Source organism: Chrysemys picta, chromosome 4 (genome assembly GCF_011386835.1).
Source record: "Chrysemys picta bellii isolate R12L10 chromosome 4, ASM1138683v2, whole genome shotgun sequence".
NCBI classification, from domain to species: domain Eukaryota; kingdom Metazoa; phylum Chordata; order Testudines; family Emydidae; genus Chrysemys; species Chrysemys picta.
Window position 1 is genome coordinate 147,447,391 of NC_088794.1, and position 21,909 is coordinate 147,469,299.

The window sequence follows — 21,909 nt, forward strand, 5'->3', positions numbered from 1 at the left end:
TATCTTCATTTATTTATTTATTAATCCCAGTTATAGTTTTGGCCTTCGCAGCATTCCCTGGGAACAAGTGTGTCGTGTGAAGAAATACTTCCTTTTGTTTGTTTTAAACCTGCTGCCTATTAATTTCATTGGATGACCCCTAGTTCTTGTGTTATGTGAAGGATTAAACACTTCCTTTTTCACTTTCTCCATGCCATGCATGATTTTATAGACATCTATCATATCCTCCCTTAGTCGTCTTTTTTCCAAGCTGAACAATCCCAGTCTTTTTAATCTCTCCTCATATGGAAGCCATTCTATACCCTTAATCATTTTTGTTACCCTTTTGTGTATCTTTTCCAATTTTAATGTATATTTTTTGAGATGGGGAGACAAGAACTGCACGCAGTATTCAAGGTGTGGGCCTACCATGGATTTATATAGGGGCATTATATTTACTGTCTTACTATCCCTTTCCTAGCCGTGCCTAACAGTCTGTTAGCTTATTTGACTGATGCTGCAGAGCAATCCATATAAGAAGGATTTATTTTAAAGAAAGCTGCTGTTTAACTCTTGGTGACAGGGGCCCTAGAAAACTGACATGCCATCCTGTCATCTGGCCCTAGCCAAATACATATCCCAAAAGGGAGGTCAAGATCTGTGCTCCCTGAAACCAAATTAAGGATATTGGAATTGTCTGACTATAAAAGCCGTCATGGGACTGTAAAAGCCCTCCATGCCAGTCTACTACTACTATCTCACTATAGGCCCCAAGTCAGTAAAGTATGTAAGTTCATGAATGGTCTAATTCAAGTTCAGTTGAACTAATCACACATTTAAATGGTTTGCTGAATTAGGGCCATCGTTTTTATTTCTCCCTCCCCACCTCAGCCCATCTACAGAAGAGCTGTTCATTGGGTATGTCTACAATACACTTTTTTTTACCTTGAGTTAATTGAGTGCCAATTAATTCAAAGGCTAGTGTGGCCCTCCCCACACATTTGATCCAGCCTACAACCATTTGTTCTTTATCCTAAAGATTACCTAGATTTTGTTCAGGGCATGTCTACACTTGCCTCTGGAGCGATCAATCCAGCAGGGTTCGATTTATCACATCTAGTGAAGACGTGATAAATTGACTGCCGAGCGCTCTCCTGTTGACTCCGGTACTCCACCGGAGCAAGAAGCATAGGCAGAGTCGACGGGGGAGGGTCAACAGTCGACCTACCGTGGTAAGTAGCTCTGAGTACGTTGACTTCAGCTACTCTATTTTCGTAGCTGACGTTACGTAACTTAGACCGACTTAGGCCGCTCCCCCCCCCTCCCCTTTTCTCTCCCCAGTGTAGACCAGGCCTCAGTGGTGAGTTACCACTTTTCTGGCATCTCCTTGCTGTCACCTGTACTGTCCAGTAATGTCTTCTGTTGAAAATAAGTATAGTAAAACTTCTATCTTACTCATCAGACTTTCAAAGCTCACTACCTAAATTGTATCTACAATTTCCACATTTGCCTAATAAACAGAGGTTTGTTCAGATTGTGTGAGCAAAATTAAATAGCCAGTTTTAACGATTTGCTGTGAAATGCAGAATCAGTTTATCCATATAGAAAGGATAAGACTTTTGCTGTACTGTAATAGCCTACTATTAACAGTACTTTTCACTTCTGATGAAAGAATATAGTGGTAGCAGTGTTGCAGAGGAATATACAAGGATATGTGCATAAGCAGTGAGGAAACTCGTCAGTTTTCCAGGAAAATGAAAATAAACATGACCACAGTGTATTTTCAACATTTGTCAATTTCTGGCTATTAATTTGCTACATCTATTTCACAGTAGCAAGATTTCTTTTCTTAACAGAGTGACAGGGATTGGGAGCAAGGAACTCCTGAGTTCTAATTCTGACTATCCCACTGACTCCCTCTATTGCCTTGAGCAAGTTATTTTAATTTTTGTATGTATCTCTTCTGTAAAATGGGATTGCTGCCGTTTATCCATTCATCCCCAGGGGACTGTGAGGATGAATCATTAGTGTTTGTTCAGTAATTTGAGGATGAAGAGCGCTATATATTGGTAAGTAAATTTAATTTTCAGTGTCTGTCACTGCTCAGGATTTTCTTCTCTTGAATTTATCTTGCAGGCCTATAGACTAGAACCTTTAATTTTGAAGCACTACAGCAACATTTCACCTGTCCAGATCCACTGGTACAACACTGCAAACCCTCTACCTTATGAGCACATGAAGCCAAGCTTTCTCAACCCAACAAAAGAACCTACCTCAGTCACCGAGAATGAAAGTATACCAACCATACCAAGCCCTGCTACTTCACCAGTCATGGTTCGACGCCATTATGGGGAGTCAATAACAAATATAGGCAAAGCAAGTATATTAGGTAACTGCTAATTAAGTCTTTTCATATGTACATAACATTTTGCGATTAGGTTTCATGCAATAACATTTTGATTAATTGTTAATAGAGCCCTATTTTCATATAAAGCTTCATTTTTTTTCCTTTGTGATATTGAAGGCATAACAATAAATGTGCTGTAGTGGTATCTTTCCTGTACTTCCACAACGTAAGTGCAGTGCTAATTTAAATCCAAATAAACTTTTACTTAAGGGAATGGGATGTTTATATATACTACAGCCAGTGTTCTTCTTTTGCTATTGCTATCTTATTTGTTGCATGTTTAATTGAAATAACATCCTGATGGGTCAGTCAGTATCCAATAATCAAATGTTGTTAGTTTGCAGCATGAAGAATTAAAATGTTTGCATTAAAATCACATTTCACAGTATTGGTTAGTGGCAGTAAGGTCCTTAGTTGGTAATGAGAAATGTTCAGATTCCATTTAACTTAATATAACATGAATTTCCAGATGCAAAATTCTAACCTGAAATTTTTGTCTGTCCCCTTCATTGTCCTTTAGCATCCTGATCCAGCTTAAGCACTAATTTAACTTTAAACATATGAGCAGTCTCTTTTGCTTTTGATGGGGTTACTCTTGTGCTTGAAGTTAAGTATGTGCCTAAGAGCGTTGCTCAGTGTGGGCCTACACTGTTTGGGTTTTATACTAAAATAACTTGAAAGAAGTTTAAACAAGGTAACCTGCTGTTGAGTTTCTTCCCTAGTGAGCAAGTAAATTTTTATTTCCTATCTTCTTAAGGAATTAGTCTGATTTATATAATACTCCTAAGCAAGATCTGACACATCTCACTACACAGCTTTTTTTTTTTTCCATGTAAGGGTACGTCTACATTTACCTCCGGGTCTGGAGGCAGGCAGTCTATGTTCTGGGATCGATTTATCGCGTCTGGTCTAGATCCCTGATCGATCCCGGAAGTGCTCGCCCTCGACGCCGGTACTCCAGCTCAGCGAGAGGAGTACACGGCATCGACGGGGGAGCCTGCCTGCCGCGTCTGGACCCGCGGTAAGTTTGGACTAAGGTACTTCGAATTCAGCTACGTTAATAACGTAGCTGAATTTGCGTACCTTAGTCCGAAGTGGGGGGTTAGTGTGGACCAGGCCTAAGATCTGTGTATTTAACTTTATTTTACTGTGAAAGTAGCTTTTTAACATAGCCACAAGATGGCAGCAAAGTCAGGAGAAAATGTTATCACTCTTAAGGTTATGAATCTGTAAACTATCTTAAACTTTCATGCAGTGATTCTCAAACAATAATCATCCCCTTTCACTGATAATATAGCACTTCTAAGTCTCTCTAAAAATGGTGCAAGCATAAGAAGTTGATGAAAGGAGTGTCCTCTCATTAAAGATGATAATGTGATTCTTCTTTCACATAGAAGGTACTGTAATTATTGTGAAGTACCCAAACCTACCGTGTAGCAAAATGAATGAGATCTTAAAAGAATTTGTCTGTAAAACAGGAATTAAAATAGACCTTTTCGGTATTGGATTTTATTTTGTTGGTCCAAAACTGTTCTTGCATATTTTTGTTTCCCTGACTACAGTTTCTGAATTATAACCTTGATTGTACACTAGACTTGAGTCACATGATAAAAAATGTAGACTTAATTTAAATAAGCTGTTTTTCCCACCCTGGAAAAACATGAGTAGTGTTTTTCTTTCTCTGTCATTCGGCTGTAATTGATGGGTGTTACAGCCACTTTAATTTGTGGTATGATTTAAGTCATGGTGCCTGTCCTGTTTTGTGCTGAATGCAGGCGCTGCTAGCATTGGGAAGGGCCTTGGAGGGATGTTGTTCTCAAGATTTGGCCGATCTAGTGCACCCACTTCACAAACATCTGAGACTGGAAAAGAGGGAACAGAAGGCGAAGACAAGAAGCCAGTTGCCATTCATTCTACTGTTGGAACGTTGACCTTCCCACACAGCAGCTCCGGCTTCCTTGACCCCACATGTTAGTGTACCTTTACGTTGAGCAGCTCGCTGTATCTTCTGGCTTCTCTTTTGGAAATGGAGACTATTTTTTAAGTTGACTTTGGATACATTTGTTGGGGGGGGCGGCGGGGGACATGGAACTATGTGTGTTATAACAACAAACACATGCTCCTGTTTAAATTGTTTCCTGGGCAGCTTTATGATGATAAAAACTGGGTTCATTCCCATTCATTAAATATTTTTCAATTTATTTCCAGAGGCTTAAATCTCTTTGATCTGTTCTTTTTTTTTTTTCTTTTGCTCTTTAAATGGTACATATATTTCACAGAACTTTTAGCTAGTACGGTAGAACCTCAGAGTTACGAACATGTCGGGAATGGAGGTTGTTTGTAACTCTGAAATGTTCGTAACTCTGAACAAAACATTATGGTGGTTATTTCAAAAGTTCAGCTGAATATTGACTTAATACAGCTTTGAAACTTGACTATGCGGGAGAAAAATGCTGCTGTCCCTTTATTTTTTTAGCAGATTACGTTTAGCACAGTGTTGTACTGTATTTGCTTTCTTGATTTTTATTTTTTCTCTGCTGCTGCTTGATTGCATACTTCTGTTTCCAGTTGAGGTGTGTGGTTGACTGGTCTGTCCGTAACGCTGAGGTTCTACTGTCCATTCTCTGCTACAATGGTCTCTAAAATATCATTGGAAAAGTCAACATAATTGCCTCAGAAATCCAGTTTCATTTATAGTAGAATGCATCTTTTTTAATTCTCCAGTATGTGTCTGGCACTAAGACATACTTTTTGGTGATGTACAAAATACAGAGAAAGAAACAGTCCTTGCCCCTAGCAGAGCTGGTCCAAATACAGGACAAAAATTTAGCAAATGTTTTTATGAAAATGAACGCACTTCCTATGCCAAAATTCAAAATGTTGATAAAATTAATTTCAAAACTTTTCAATCACTCTATTGTCAAGGCATTTACTGTCAAAAATCTGATTTAATCTAATCTGAACTTTCAACAATTTTTCAATGACTCATTTCCTCTCTTTTGACTTCACACACTCTCAAAGGTGTTTTCCCTAGATGCATATACACAGTACTGCCCAATCAGTCAAGTTCAAAGAGATGACTTTAAATAATCATAGGAAGTCCAAGCTCTGTATGTACAGTCAGTTGTTTCACTCTGACAATTTTAATGTTGGAATTAAGAAAAAGCTGAAGTTTTGTTTTTCCTTTTCTGAAAAATGTAAGTGTTGTGGGCTTTGGATTGGGCTCGTGCATCTTAAATTATCTCTGTAGTAACAGTTGAGTCAAGAATATAAGCAGCGTTGCATCTTATGGAGTGTCCACATGGTACATCACAGTTTTAGCTCTAGATAAGAGCTAAATTATCCCTTCCAGTTCTAGAAGATAGGATATCTCCATTAATTTAATTTATCTCCTAGAACTGGAAGGGCCCTTGAAAGGTCATTGAGTCCAGCCCCCTGCCTTCACTAGCAGGACCAAGTACTGATTTTGCCCCAGCTCCCTAAATGGCCCCCTCAAGGATTGAACTCACAACGCTGGGTTTAGCAGGCTAATGCTCAAACCACTGAGCTATCCCTCCCCCCAAAGCTTCAACAGATAATCTGAGTGACTCATTCATCATATAGGGCAGAGGTTTAATTTTAAACATAGGGGGAAATATGGAGGAGTAACAGTGATTGTGATTAAATCCTAGTGGGGGGTTCTTTTTAGGAAATTCAGCAACTCCAGCCCTCCCACCCAATCCCAGTATCTCTCTATTGTGTTCTATAGATGGAGATCCCACAGCCTAGCCCAGCCAGGCTGACTCAATCCATGGCTGGAGTGTTAACTTCTGAAAGGCCTACTGCATGGATGTGTGTGAATCTTGCTTGTATCCCAAGGTTCTATAGTGGAATCGCCGAGAGATAGTGTTTTAGCAGTTTGCTTGCAGAGAAACCAGTCTCGTCTGATTTACTGTATTTGGAAACCAGTTAGATGTTGGTTGGAAAATATTAAGCCCTATACCAGGGGCTCTCAAACTGGGGATCAGGAGGTTATTACATGGGGGGTCGCGAGCTGTCAACCTCCACCCCAAATCCCGCTTTGCCTCCAGGATTTATAATAGTGTTCAATATATTAAAAAGTGTTTTTAATTTATAAGGGGGGGGTGTCGCACTCAGAGGCTTGCTATGTGAAAGGCGTCACCAGTAAAAAAAAGTTTGCGAGCCACTGCCCTATACCTCCCCGAATGTTGTTGATATCATGATTGTGGAGATTTTGAGTGATATAGTTTTTTACTTTGAGCCAATGGCTTTGACAAGCAATTCTATTTTTTCCCTGTATGTTTTTTGGCCTTCGTGGCTAACTAGGATTTTAGTTTATCCATTTCATGCGGTTGCTTCTTTAGAACTAAGAAAATCTCTACAAATGAGTTGACAACAGTGTGTTAATTGTGGTAGCAACTAAGCCAGTTAAATGTGCAGTAAAGGCTGCTTTGATGTAAGTGGTATTACAGTAGCAGCTGTTGAAATAAAAGGGCAGCTGCTGAAACATTTTGGAAAAATCTGGAAACTTAAAAGGACTGACTTTCTGTGTAGGGACTGGGACTAAAGCTAACATTTTTCAGAAGCGTCAGCAATTGTTAGGCACCGAAACAAATAAAGGCATCCAACTTGAGACATCCTAAAGGAGCTTTATTTTCAAAAGACGGATACTCCATACTTTCTGAAAATCTGAGAACCTTCCAGGTGTCTTAAGTTGGGCCCCTAAAAATTAAGTTATCAGTATCTCTCTAGTCACTTTTGAAAATCTTGGCCTAAGCCTGTTTTTAGAAGAAAAGATCAGGATACTTGCTGAGTAATTCCCGCTAGTTACATGAAGAATAAGGTTGTTAAACTGTTCTTTCCAACACCTTCAGTGTTTTCTGCGTGATCTATCTATTACTATTGTGTTATTTGTAGTAATTGCATATATATAAATATAAAAAACCACACACACACACACACACATAAATTACAAAACAAGAGGACACTCTAAACCCTCAGCACAGGAATATTGGGTACTTTTTATATACAGGCAAGTAGAAACAAAACCAAATGATAGAAGAATTAGCATGTGGTTTTTCTTTTGTCAAAGTATGGATCTAGTAACTCTTCCTGTTTCTGTTTTATTTCATTTCTAGTGGAACTGGAGCACAGGATTGACTTTGAGCTCAGGGAAGGTCTTGTGGAGAGCAGATACTGGTCTGCAGTAACATCGCACACTGCATATTGGTCATCTATGGATATTGCTCTCTTTCTTCTTACCTTCATGTATAAACAGGACCAAGAAGATGCTGACAAATCAAATTTAGACCCTGTTTGAATTTTTTGGGTTTTTTTTTTGTTTTTTTTTATTTTGAGGAGGGTGGGAATTTTACAACAAATGGCACAAAAGTGATATTTTACTGTTAAAACGTAGTGTCTAAGGCATGGAAGTTTCAGGTTTAAGTGCATGTTTGGATTTTTTCCTGTTTTTAAAGAGCAAAATGATTTGCATTTAAAAACATTTAGTTTTAAATATTTGCAGAAAATTATTCCAAATTCTCATGATTTTGATTGTTTAAACAAGCCAGAACATGTAGCATCACATAAGCACTGTGCTTGGGTGACATATGTGTTAATGACCATAATTACTGTTTAGTTAAAATATAAAGATTAGTCAACTGAAACTAAATTAACTTTAATTAACAAAACATATGTTAGATGCAAACCTAAAACTGCCATGTTCCTATGTTTTATGTACCAGTAAATAATAAACATTGGTGTCATTTTTCTAAGACTTTATTGAAATCTACAGGATATTACCCACAGTTCCATTGAAAGACCATTCCTACTGCTGACTTCAAGGGTGTATTACACATAACTTGTTTAGAAACTGCTGAAAAAGCATGAAACAAATATTTGAAATACTGTAATTATAATTTATTATTACCTCTGACTAATTGCTTCATTTATTCCAGTGTACAAAACATTACTTTTTTACTGGTTTCTTTTGGCTTAATTTAAGAACCACATTTATTTTCTACAGTGTTAAGATTTTTTCTCAGATATACATATCTTTGTACTATTCAAATGAATATATGGACACTGTGGCACACTTTCAGTATTTTTTTCATTAAAAATAAATCTTTGTGGTTTCACACAAATGACACTAGTTACATTCTTCTCAGAGGTAAGTAACCTCTTTCATAGGCCCCTGCCTTTTTGGTCACATGTCTCACAAATGACTGAAGGCTTATTTTGGACCTCTCATTAGATTTAATTTGCAGTAGCGAAGTGTATTCCATTTACTGCTACTGAAAATATGTGCAATAATGTATTGAGAAGAAAGAGTGCAACTTGAAATGAATTTGGTGAGCTCAGAAGCATTTGCATAATTGATATCAGAAGCAAACAGTGTGATACTTTTTATTAAAAGCCAAACAAAAGAGTTCTGCCAGTGTTTCATTTTATGAAAATCAGACCCCATCATGTGATTTCAGTAATTTGATCCAGCAGTTGTAGCTGGATCAAATTCCCAAGGAGCCAGGAGAGGACTGTTATGAAGAAAGGAAATCTTCAAATTAATCACTTAGTCAATTCTGGGATCATAAAACAGAATTTTAAGGCTCTGGAGCAGAAGTGTCAAATATATGACCTGTGTGCTGGACCCAGATGATGTGTTCATGTGACCTACGTTGCATTTTTTTTTTAAAAAAAGGGTCCTTGGTGGTTGCGAACAGATGCAAACCCAGTGTCAACAAATGCAGTAATGTCTTCCTGAGGCTGGAGACGGCCTGAAGAGGTAGATGTGGTATATCTTGACTTTAATAAGGCTTTTGATACTGTCTCATATGACCTTCTCATAAACAAACTAGAGAAATACAACCTAGATGGAGCTACTATAGATGAGTGCATAACTGGTTGGAAAACCATTCCCAGAGAGTAGTTATCAGTGGTTCACAGTCATGCTGGAAGGACAACACCGAGTGGGGTCCCGCAGGGATTAGTTCTGGGTCCGGTTCTATTCAAGATCTTCATCAATGATTTAGATAATGGCATGGAGAGTACACTTATAAAGTTTGTGGACGATATCAAGCTGGAAGAGGTTGGAAGTGTGTTGGAGAATAGGATTAAAATTTAAAATGATCTAGACAAACTGGAGAAATGGTCTGAAGTAAATAGGATGAAATTCTATCAGGGCAACTGCAAAGTACTCCACTTAGGAAGGAACAGCCAGTTGTACACATACAAAATGGGAAATGACTGCCTGGGAAGGAGTACTGCAGAAAGGGATCTGGGGGTCATAGTAGATCATAAGCTAAATATGAGTCAACAGTATAACTATTGCCAAAAAAAAAAGCAAATATTATTCTGGGATGTATTAGTAGGATTAGTTTAAGTAAGACACGAGAAGTCATTCTTCCTCTCTACTCTGCACTGATTAGGCCTCAACTGGAGTATTGTGTCCAGTTCTGGGTGCCACGTTTCAGGAAAGATGTGGACAAACTGGAGAAAGTCCAGAGAAGAACCAAAAAAAATGATTAAAGGTCTAGAAAACATGACCTATGAGGGATGATTGAAAAAATTAGGTTTGTTTAGTGGGGAGAAAAGACTAAGAGGGGGCATGATAAGTTTTCAAGTACATAAAAGGCTGTTACAAGGAGGGGGATGAAAAATTATTCTCCTTAACCTCTGAGGATAGGACAAGAAGCAATGGGCTTAAATTGCATCAAGGACAGTTTAGGTTGGACATTAGGAAAAACTTCCCTGACAGGAAGCTTTTGCCTGGAATAAATTGTCTGGGGAGGTTGTGGAATCTCCATCATTGGAGATTTTTAATAGCAGGTTAGACAAACAGCCGTCAGGGATGGTTTTAATACTTAGTCCTGCCATGAGAGCAGGGGACTGGACTAGATGACCTGTCAAGGTCCCTTCTAGTCCTTTGATTCTATGAAACGACATCTGAGAGATGTGCAGCCCTTGGGGTGTTAAATCTGAAGACACTTTAGTGTGAGCATTAGCTATTTAATTGCTTATATTATTGGTGGGAATTTGGAAAGGAAGGCCATAGATTGAGACTAAGAATTTGGTAATAGAAGAAAGGAGAAGAGACACAAAGACAGAAAAGATGGTGAAAATGGAGGATGGGGAGGGAAGAGATAAAGCAGAAATAGAAAAGTCCTAAAGGAGGCGTGTTCTCCCATTGATATCAAGGCTTTTGTAGGTTCTCATTTATCTCAGTGAATTGAGGATGTTTTATAATCCTAAATTTTTACCCTGGCCCATGGACCATAATTAAAAATGGAATTATGCTCTCAAAGGCATTTGTCCCTGGCATCATTGTTCTGGAAGAACATGTCTTCAAGTAGTGTCCTCGTGGGTACTCCATGTCCAGATGTGTCCACATGGCTTTGGTCAGATATTTGGTAGCAGTGCCTTTTCAGCCCATGCATGCGCTCCAGACATCCTCATGCCCCACACCGAGGATACGTAGAGCTGCGCAGGCAAACCGCCCTCAGTTCCATCTCAGCTGCTTTGGCCTGAGATGGAGTGTCTAGCATACCTACTTCTAACTTGACCTTTAGCTTAGCCTTAGGTTTCTCTAGTATTCGTTTCTTGTAGTTATTTAGAATTTCCTCTTTTATGTATAGTTTTATAGTTCCGGTATTTCATTCGATGGTTTTTTTTCTCTGTTAATCTTTTCTCTTCCTCCTTTCCCCCTTTGTCTGGGGTGGTCCTTGGGGCTCATTGCTATCATTGCTGGGGTATGCCAGGATCTCTGAGATGCAAGCGCTGCCTCACCTGCTGGAAATGTGTGCGCACACCCACGTGCACAGTCGGAGATTTTTGCCTTAGCGCTATCCGTAGGGTCGGCTGTGGTGCCATCTGGAGTGCTGTGCTCATGCATTCATATAAGTTCCTTCTTACTGCCCATAGCAGTTGGTCAGAGCACCTATTTCCCTTGCCTAGCAACTGGTTAGCGGTTCTCTCCTTTCTTTGCGTTTTAAGTGTCTTGTAAATAGTTTGTTTACAGTATTTAGTAAGTAGTGTAGTTAGTAAGTTGTTGTCCTGGGAGGGACTTTGGGGCATGCTGCGCCTGAGACAGTCTGCAGGTTTTAAGCCCTGTTCTGACTGTAACAGGCCTGTGCCTGTTAGTGACCCCCATAGCAGCTGCCTGAAGTGCTTGGGGGAATCACATTTGAAGGACAAGTGTCACATCAGGCCCTGCTCCAAAGGATGGCCACAAATTTAGGTCTGGAGGTGGAGAAGACGACATCAACACCTGCACGTGTCGTGCTACCAGTGCACGATGGGGTCTTAAAAATAGCCAAAACTCTCTGGCAAACCTAGTCTTCCAGCCCACCCACCTCCCAAGACGGCTGAAAAGAAATATTTCGTCCCAGCTAAGGGGTTCAAATATTTGTATATCCTCCCGCCTCTGGAGTTGCTGGTTGTCTCTGAGGCCAATGAGAGACAGACAGGGGCAAACCAATTCTATCCCCAAAAATAAAGAGGCCAAGAGGCTGAACCTTTTTGGAAGAAAAATGTATTCACCGGCCAGCCTTCAGGGTGGCAAATCAGCAGGCTCATTTGGGGAGATATAACTTCAGCTTATGGGACTCCCTCCGTAAGTTCAAGGATTCCCTGCCCAGGACTCGGCCCAAGAATTCGGGGCCCTAGTTGAAGAGGGTACAACAGTGGCAAGATGCTACCTCCAAATGGCGTGGTACAAGGCCGATTCAGCAGCCAGGGTGGTCACATCGGCAGTGGTCATAAGACACAGTTCCTGGCTTCAAATCGCAGGCCTGTCCTAGGAGATGCAGTCCTCCACCAAGGACCTCCTGTTTGATGGGAATTGTCTGTTTACAGAGCAAACGGATGCGAGGCTGCATGGACTGAAGGACACTCGGGCCACCCTCCACTCGCTGAGTCTGCGTATGCCGCAGTCGGTGAGGAAGCAGTTCTGGCCATCCCTCCGCCAAGGCCTTGGCAGCCGCAGCAGGGATCTGTAAGGAGAAGGGATAGAAACATGAGTTTTAGTCATCGCCACCCTTCCTCCTCCCACTCACCTGCACAACCTGGCCCAGCAAAACATCACGGGCCAGAAGCACTCACTTTGAGGGTGTGCTCAAGAGCGACATCCCAGTCAGCTTCCCAGATCCGCCTCATTCTTTCCTCAACCATCTACATCCCTTCCATTTAGCCTGGTCATGTGTGACCTTAGACCGCTGGGTGCTAGAAATTATCTCTCTGGCTATATCCCCCAATTCTTGGCACCCCCCACTGCTTCCCTGTCCCTCTTCAAGGACCCTTCTCACGAGCAGCTCCTCGTTCAAAAGGTCGAGAACCTCCTGCAGCTGCAGGCAGTGGAGGAGGTTCCTCTGGAAGTGTGAGGAAAAGGGTTCTACTCCCATTATTTCCTAATCCTGAAAGAAAAAGGGCACCTAAGACCCGTCTTGGACTTGCGACGCCTCAACAAATCTCTCAAGATGTTGAAATTTTGCATAGTCTCCCTGGCCTCCATCTTCCAAGGGCACAGACAGTTCCTCCGTTTTGTAATGGGCTGGCACCATTTCCAATTCACAGCACTGCTCTTTGGACTCTCGTCGGCCCTGAGGGTGTTCACAAAATGTATGGCACCAGTGGCCACTTACCTGAGGCGTCGAAGTGTCCAGGTCTGCCTGTATCTCGACAATTGGCTCATCAAGGGCAGGTCGCGGGAACTGGTACCAAAGGAGCCCCAGTCTAATATGTTCCACTTGCCACAACCTGGGCCTGTTGATAAACAAAAAGAAATCAACCTTAAGGCTGGTGCAACAGATAGAGTTCAGAGGGGTGGTCCTCAGCTCCAGGTGGGCCAGAATCTTCCTTCCAGAGGCCCATTTCCAGGCAGTGTCAGCCCTGATTTTCCATGTGAAGGACCACCTGCTCACTATCACTCACATCTGCCTGAAGTTGTTCGGCCACACGGCAGTGTGTATGTACATGGTCTGTCATGCTCCGCTCCATCTCTGGTCACTGCAAGCGTGATTGGCATCAGTCTACATCCCCAACAGGCACAATCTAGACCGGTAGTCAGGGTGTCAGATCATATATGGTCATCCCTGAATTGGTGGTTGGACCCGGGATCGGAGGGAGTTCTGCTTGTGGCCCTGTCCCCATCACTGACCCTGGTTTCTGATGCCTCAGACCTGGGCTGGGGAGCCCACCTGGGCAAGCTCAGCACACAAGGTCATTGGTCGTGGGAAGATTGGTCCCTCTACATAAACGTCAGGGAGCTCAAAGCTGTTTGCCTGGCCTACCAGGCTTTCCTGCCCCACCTGGAGGGTGAGGTGGTACAGGTCCTGATGGACAATACCACTGCAATGTATTACATCAACAAGCAGGGCGGAGCCAGGTCTTCGGCCCTGTGCAAAGAAGCTCTCCGCCTTTGAGACTTGTGTGTGCAGTACGCCATTCATTTGATGGCTGCGCATCTTCCCGTGGTCAGGAATGTGTTAGCAGATCGCTTAAGAAGGACCTTCACTTCTCACCATGAGTGGTTGCTCCATCAGGTGGTGGTCAGTGTGATCTTCCAAAGGTGGGGAACTCCGTAGATGGACCTGTTTGCGTCCCGTCAGAACAGGAAGTGCCACGTGTTCTGCTCAATTCGGGGGATGAACAGGGGCTTCCTGTCGGACGCCTTCCTGCTCCCATGCTTGGGGGCTCTAATGTATGTCTTCCCACCAGTGGCCTTGATCCAGAGAGTCTTCATGAAGATCAAACAAGACAAGGCAAAGGTGATCCTGATAGCCCTGGCTTGGCCTCACCAGCACTGGTTCAACACACTGATGGACCTTTCAGTAGCACCCCACTGCAGCTGCCGCTCTGGCCGGATCTGCTGTCCCAGAACCACAGAAATCTGCACCCAAACCTGGTGGCGCTGCACTTGACAGCCTGGCTACAAGATGGCTGAATACGGAAGAATGGGAATGCTCGGCCTGTATCCAGCTGGTCTTGTTGGGTAGCAGAAAGCCCTTCAACAGAGCAACCTACCTGGCCAAATGGAAAAGGTTCTCATGCTGGTCCTCAGATCAAGGTGCCTCGCTGCAGGCAATCCTGAACTATCTTTTGCACTTCAAGCTCCAAGGGTTATCCCTGTCATAAGTTAAGGTCCACTTGGCTACTATTTTGGCCTTCCACCCTCCACTCCAGAGCAGATTGGTCTTTGCTCACGACATGATGGTTCAGTTCTTGGAAGGTCTGGAGCAACTCTATCCCCATGGCTGGGACCCTGGCCCTCCTTGAGACCTGAATCTCGTGCTGTTACAGCTCATGGGTCCCCTCTTCGAGCTTCTGGCTTCCTGCTTCCTTCTCCTCCTCCTCTCCTGTAAGGTTTCTTTCCTGGTTGCAATAATGTCTGCCCACAGGGTCTCTGAGATCAGGGCACTTACTTCTGAGCCACCCTATACAGTGTTCTACAAGGACAAGGTCCAGCTGTGGCCGCACCCAGCGTTCCTGCCCAAGGTAGTTTCACAGTTTCATACCAGCCAAGACATATACTTACCTGTCTTCTTTCCGAAGCCTCATAAGTCGGAGAAGGAGCGTAAATTGCACACTCTGGATGTCAGGAGAGCGCTTGCCTTCTACATCGACAGGACTAAGCTGTTTTATAAGTCAACACAATTTGTTGTGATGGCAGACAAGATGAAAGGTCGTGCAGTGTCTGCTCAGATAATTAATTTCATCCTGGATCACTGCCTGCATCCGTTGCTGCTATGATCTGGCAAAAGTGCCTTCACTGATTATTGTAACCGCCCACTCAGCTAGGGTGAAGGCCTTGGTGGTGGCCTTCCTGACCGAAGTGCCAATTCCAGATATCTCCAGGGCTGCTACTTGGTTGTCTATCCATATGTTTACATCACATTACACACTTATCCAGCAGGCCTGAGACGATGTTGGTTTCGGTAGAGCAGCCAGCTGCACAGCTGTGAACTCTGAGCCCACCTCCAGGGACACTGTTTGAGAGTCAACTACAATGGAATCGACATGAGCAAGCACTCGAAGAAAAAAAGTTACCTACCTTTCATAACTGTTCTTCAAGATGTGTTGCTCATGTCCATTCCATTACTCGCTGTCCTGCACCTCTGTCAGAGTTGCCAGCAAGAAGGAACTGAGAGGGCATAGGACCAGCGGCACCTAATATACCGACGCATGATGCAGCACTCCAGAGGGTGCCAGAGCCGACCCTATGGATACCACTAAGACAAAAATCTCCGATGACTGTAGGCTGACCAGATAGTAAGTGTGAAAAATCGGGGGTAATAGAAGCCTATATAAGAGAGCCCCAAATATCAGGACTGTCCCTATAAAATTGGGACATCTGGTCACCCTAAGTGACTGTGCATGTGGGCGCGCGCACACACCTAGAATGGAATGGACATGAGCAACACATCTTGAAGAACATCAGTTACAAAGGTAGGTAACCCTTTTTTTAAAATATCTGGAACAGTGAAATTCAAGATTTTTTTTAAAATGCTACGGCTGTGAAATTTACCAGAATGGACCGTGAATTTGGTAGGGCCCTAGTCATGTGATCTGAGGGTATAGTTGGAATGTCAGATCATCCAACTCCCAGTGTTTCTTCCACTAGAGAGGAGTTTAGCTTTGCAAGGTGCATCTTCTGGTAGTTTTCTTCAGAAATCATAAGAGATGGAGACCACCTGTTGGCTGTCATATCTAGCTCCCTAACTATCTATGATTGTTTCCAGCAATCTGTCCTTGAGTGCTCTGTCAGTTTTAAATTACTCTGGCCACAGGACTTTCACTGCTGTCCTTGTTGTTAAGTCATTTTTCCTGGTATTCAGCTTAAATATTCTTTTACTCAATGCCATCCCTTTCTCCTAGGGCCACACTAAGCAATTCCTCTTCTTTTGTTACTTTCTGCTTGTATTGCCTATATGTCTAACCTCAAAATCCCTTCGCTTTATTTCACTTTCCTAACCGTTGCTTGCAAAACCATCCAATTAGTTTAGTCCTTTTTCTGGTTCCGTTAATGAAGAGGTTAAACAAAACTGGGCCTAGCTCTACATTTTCGTTACTGTCCTGATCTGCATCTCTTCCTCGGTTGCGATTTATTGTTGTCCGTTTGTTCTTTCAGCCAGTCATCAGTCAGTGTGACTGCCCAAATCCAAGTCAATTTGAATTTATTTGCCAAGTACGAATTCATGAGACACCATATGAAATGTTTTACTAAAGTCAGGTATAATAACGTCGTATTTGTTGAATGTCTTTTTTCCACTGAATTTGTAACTATCAAACAAGCAGTCAAGTTTCTCCCCAAAACTTTTATTTCTCATGGTTCCATTAATTGCTAGACACTTACATTTTTATTTACCTCCCCTCTGCATTGCTTTATTTAACTAGGATTGACATTAATTGATCTGATGGTAATTTACAAAATCATCTTCCTATTCTCTCCCTTCGGTTGCTGTATTTCCTTGATTTTTCAAAAACTGCCACTAGTTCGGTAAGCTTGCTACATACTTTCCTTAAGACCCCAGCGAGCTGTATCTAGACCGTCTGAATTATTTTTTCCAATTTTTCCAGGTATTACCCTACCAACTGCACTCTTCATCAACAAATATACTGAGCAGATTTTCTTTCGTTCCTATACCCGTCTTCTCTCTTTCTTGTGAAAGGTTTTTTAAGCAATTCACAATCTCGTCCATGTTAGAATCTTTGTGTTCCAGCTTATTGAACGGACCTACTTTCTCGTTTCTTTTTCTCCCCATCCCAACCTTCACTTGATGAGTTTGTAAAAAAAACCCTTCTTTTTCCTCAACACTAAACCTTTATTTTTAGTTTCTCTCTCCCTCTTCAATGTATATTCTCCAGTACAAGTTCTCTCTGACCTGTGGTTCTTAAATTAATCTCTCCTAGTGCCTTTGGCTGCTTCTTGCACCTTGATTTGTCCACTGGAATTGTAGCTTGCATTATGGTAGTATCTTTTGAGGATGCCCTGTGTCTTCAAAATTCGTGGACTCAAATACTTCATGGCTACCTATGTGCCAGATTTCTTATTTCCTAAAATTGATTTTGTTGAAATCAAATAGCCTTGTATTGTTGTATACTATGAAACTTATTCCTTGAAGCCCTGATTCAGCAAAGCAGTTAAGGATGTGCTTAACTTTAAGCATGAATTTAGATGTTTTGCTCAGGTGGAACCTATATGTATTGAATTCAAGCAACTTTGAGGTCATTGGCGGCATCAAACTTCCTTCTGACACTCTCATCAGTCAGTTCTGTCCTATTAGTAAGCAGTAGATCTGGGGTGGCTTCCCCTGAGGCTGGATTCTCCACCTTTTTGAGGTTTTCTTGTACATAGATTTATAAATCTATTTGTTTAACATTTAGATGTATTTGTTGCAATGTTGTGTGCGTCCCCAAGTGCAATTACAAAACTATTTAAAAAAACACACACAAAATCTGACACTGACAAAATGTCAACAATCTGTCTTTATCTTCCAAAAATTAAAACTCTAATCTCGAGGACAGAAATGCCTGGGCAAACAGGTTTGCAGAAAGTTCTGAAGTTCAGCTGCTCTTGGGAAGCAAATTCCAGAATAAAAATCTTTCTCTGAGAGCAATTTATCCCACACTTGAAATTGTAGGGACTGCCAGCTAACACATCTCAGCTGATCTTTTTGGTAAGAGTACGAGGAGTCAGTGAGTCTCTTGCAAACATGAGTTAGTCCCATGTGCAATCTCTTGTGGTTTTGAATTCCTCAATAGTTTATCTAGAAAGAAGCTTTCATTTTCGTTCTCCCGTTATGTGACTGTCTGCCACAGATTGATTAACTTCTCTCTTAATTTCTTAACCAAAGTGTACTGCATTTTGCTGTTCTTGACTTCATTATGAAGTTGTATTTCTTTGGCCATAAACGTGGACATTTGTCACAATATTACCTCATCTATAGATAGTAGCTATTAATAGTAACATTCCAGGTGTGTAAATGCTTCCTCCAGTTGATTATTGTAGGTCTTATGCCTCTGTTCAACAGGGAGGAACTGGCTGCAAATCTGAAGGCACCTTGGGTGAAAGTGATAATGAAATAATAGATTTCCTGATTTTAAGAAAAGGAAGGAGTTAGAGATGCGGAATAAAAACAATGGACTTCAAAAAAAGCAGGCTTTAACTAACTTAAAGAACTGGTAGCCAAGGTCCCATGGGAAGAAAAGCTAAGGAAAAAAGTTCAGGAGAGTTTGATAGTTTCTCAGAGACAATATTAAAGCCACAACAGCAAACTATCCAGATGTGAAGGAAAGATAGGAAGGATAAGAGGCCAATATGGCTCCATCAGGAGCTCTTTAATGACCTGAAAATCAGAAAAGGAATTCTTCAAAAAGTGGAAATACGGACAAATTGCTAAGGAAGAGTACAAAAGAATAGCGCAAGTATATAAGGACAAAATCAGAAAGGTTAAGACACAATGAGTTACACCTAGCAAGGGACAGAAAAGACAATAAGAAGAGGTTCTATAAATACAGTAGAAGCAAAGAGAAAGATGAAGGAAAGTGTAGGGAACCTCCTGGGGACCAGACCCTTTGGTCTTTTGTACATGTGTATTGAGCCTGTTTGCTCCAACTGAATACTGTTCTGCAGTTTTAGAGAGTAGTTGCCACACTCAGCTTGTCGACGAGCTGAATTCATCCTCTCTTCTTATTAGTGGCTGCTTGAGTTCTCCACCAATCTCCAGTTCATATGTGCTAAGCACATAGCTCTGCCAGACCTTCGACAAGATGCTATTACTGTTAAGTCTGCTTGGAGAGCTGTGACAGGTGAAACCAACTTATTACATCTCTATTTGACCTATTCCCCATTTTCAGATAGGAAACGTGGCACCAACTCAAAGGTTTGCACGTATTTAGGGGAGGAATCCCGCTCCTGCAGACCAGGGTATGCCGCCACAGCTGATCTCTCAACCACCACCCCTTGTCTACAGCAGCTCACCCACTCCTGGACAAGAGCGCTACTGGCCTTTTCCCATGCACGGGTGGCGTGAGTGAAAGCATTGGTGGAAAATAAAGTCTGACACACCAAGTAAATTCAGAAGAACATCACTGCACCAGCCTCCATGTCCACTTGATCTTAGGTCCAGACCAGGCTCAACATGCTACTTTCGGGCTAATCTGGAATTGCAGCAACTATGCAGTGGCCTGGCCTGATTTCCTCCCCATGTTGTGACTGTGGGGCAGTGCTGCAGACAATAACTCATGTGGTGGAAGAGTGCCTCGCTCGACATCTGGAGGGCAGTTTATAATGCCTAGCTTCCCAGAGGCTATCCTCTGGTTACGGCACCTGCACAACAAGCTCTAACGTCCGCATACGAAAAGAAAAAGCTGCTGCATTGACATTTGAGTTAATCACTTTGCAAGTGTCAAAGCCCTGAATCAGTTCGACAAGCCAACCCAGACATCTGTTGCCAGTAACCTTTTGGCCACCACACCACAACGTGTATCTCGCTTTTGCCAAACATTTCACAGCAAAGTTTATACTTAGTGCAAAATCTTTATTGCTATTTTTTCACATCCCTCTGTCTGTAAAGCCAAAGTGCCTTAACAACATGAGTCCAACTGCCTATAGGCATCAGGAGAAAAGATCATTATCTTCCATATCAATCAAGGTGTTTCAAATTAAATGTCCAGCACTGCCTTGTGACCAACCAGACCTAGAAATGAGTCTGGGAAACCACTGGAAAGAGTCTGCACTCCCAGTTTTCTCCCATGAGAGAGAACTTGAATTTCTAGCCCTGCTGTTTCATGTAATTCAGGAATGTAGTCACTCACTGGTCTACACCTGTAATTTCATTCCTGGACTTCAACCAATTAACTGTTGTGTGGGAAGGATCCATGTGGTCTGGGGAAGAACAAAAGGTTGATTCACCAGGTTCTTTGGAAAAACAAAATAGGCTGGTCAAAAGCTGCTTCGAGGTTTGGAATGTTGCACCAGATCTTCAGCTGGTGCAAACTGGCATAACGACAATGGAGCAATGCTAATTAACACCAACTGAGGTTTGAGCAGCAAGGGGCCTGAGCTGCAAAGACGGAATTTGGATCCGAACTTCCCTGGAGCTTGGGGTGGCTTTTGTATTAAGCACTACAATTTGGGCTCATCTGTAGCTGGAAGTAGTTTCAATAGAAGTCAGCTGGCAAGGTACAAATGAGGAAGCAAAATCAATGCAGTTTCCTCCATGGGTGCAGAATTAAAGGAATTTATTCCAGGAAAATCATGACTGCATACCACTAGTACTTTCAAGAGGTAGTTCTACACATGCTGGAATGTGAAGGGCCCTTAGCTTTCTTTTGCTGGAATGAGAAAAAAAAATCTGTGGTTAACCTCTGCGTCCGATACACAACTTGATGTAATGTGCAGAGAAGAAGTGCCTTAGCTAAAGAATCTTGACTGCATTTCTCCTTACACTAATACACCCTTTACACTGAGGGTTTATGTTGAGTTTCTTTTGATCAGAAGTCTCAACTGGATTCCTTTGTTCATGAGACAAGATGGTAGGACGAGACAGCCACTTCTACTGAAATAGTTGTTACAAAGTTTCTCATTTGCATTTTCTACAGGCTGCACTGGTTTCCGGTTACATGAAGTTCTCACTTTCTGTTTAAAGTTTTTGTTTTTAATTTTCAAATAAACTTCAACCAGTATTACAGATGAGCTGCTGGGCAGTGTCCCAAGAGAAGTTCGTGGATTCAGTGCAGTAAAGAGATGAGGAAAAATGACAAAATAAAAATGTTATTTCAGAAGATGCGCACGCTGTGCTACGGCCAGAGAAATAAACCATGGGCCTTGTCAACACTGGGTTTTAGCCACCCCTAGCATAGGTATGTTGCACCAGCATGAACTGGGCTGTGTACCAGTGTAGCTCACTCAGTTTTGAAACAAGTATTGTCTGAAGCCAGGGTCGGCTGCCCCAGTGACAATGAAAGCAGTTTACATCAAATGCAGAGTGTCTACAACCAGTGGTTTGGAACAGTTTGACTATGCAGTAACTCCTCACTTAACATCATCCTGGTTAACGTTGTTTCATTGTTACGTTGCTGATCAGTTAGAGAACATGTTCGTTTAAAGTTGCGCGATGCTCCCTTACAACGTTTGGCAGCCGCCTGCTCTGTCCACTGCTTGCAGGAAGAGCAGCCTGTTGAGCTAGCTGGTGGGGGCTTGGAACCAGGGTGGACCGGCAGCCCCCCCATCAGCTCCCCTAAGTTCCCTGTGCATAGCTGTCCAGCAGGTTGCTGGCAGTTCAGTTGTCCCTTCCCCCACTGTCATGTGCTGCTCCTGCCCTCTGCCTTGGAGCTGCTCCCCGAAGCCTCCTGCTTGCTGTGCGGTAGGAGAGGGGGGCTATCAGGGTGTCTCCCTCCCCTGTGCTCCTGCTTACCCCATCTCCACAGAGCGGGAGGGGGACGACACAACAGGGCTCAGGACGGAGGGAGCTTGCTGACAGCAGCTGCTGTCTCAACTTGCTGATCTACTTAAAAAGGCAATGTACTTA

The 21,909-nt window shown here is 42.4% G+C and overlaps 1 protein-coding gene across 6 annotated transcripts in view; it reads left to right on the forward strand.

Annotated features, from left to right (window-relative positions):
* Positions 1 to 8,811, forward strand: part of DDHD1 (DDHD domain containing 1) — a 110,812-nt gene extending 102,001 nt beyond the window's left edge. For 5 of the 6 annotated variants that reach the window (XM_065593902.1, XM_065593907.1, XM_065593903.1 and 2 more), the window contains 3 exons: positions 2,116 to 2,368; positions 4,162 to 4,356; positions 7,525 to 8,811. In XM_065593902.1, coding sequence (XP_065449974.1) covers positions 2,116 to 2,368; positions 4,162 to 4,356; positions 7,525 to 7,706 — 630 coding nt within the window. In that variant the 3' untranslated portion in view covers positions 7,707 to 8,811. Of the gene's footprint in view, positions 1 to 2,115; positions 2,369 to 4,161; positions 4,362 to 7,524 lie in introns of those variants that run through there. The other variant, XM_065593905.1, reaches the window with a different exon arrangement.
* Positions 8,812 to 21,909: the final 13,098 nt, after the last annotated feature.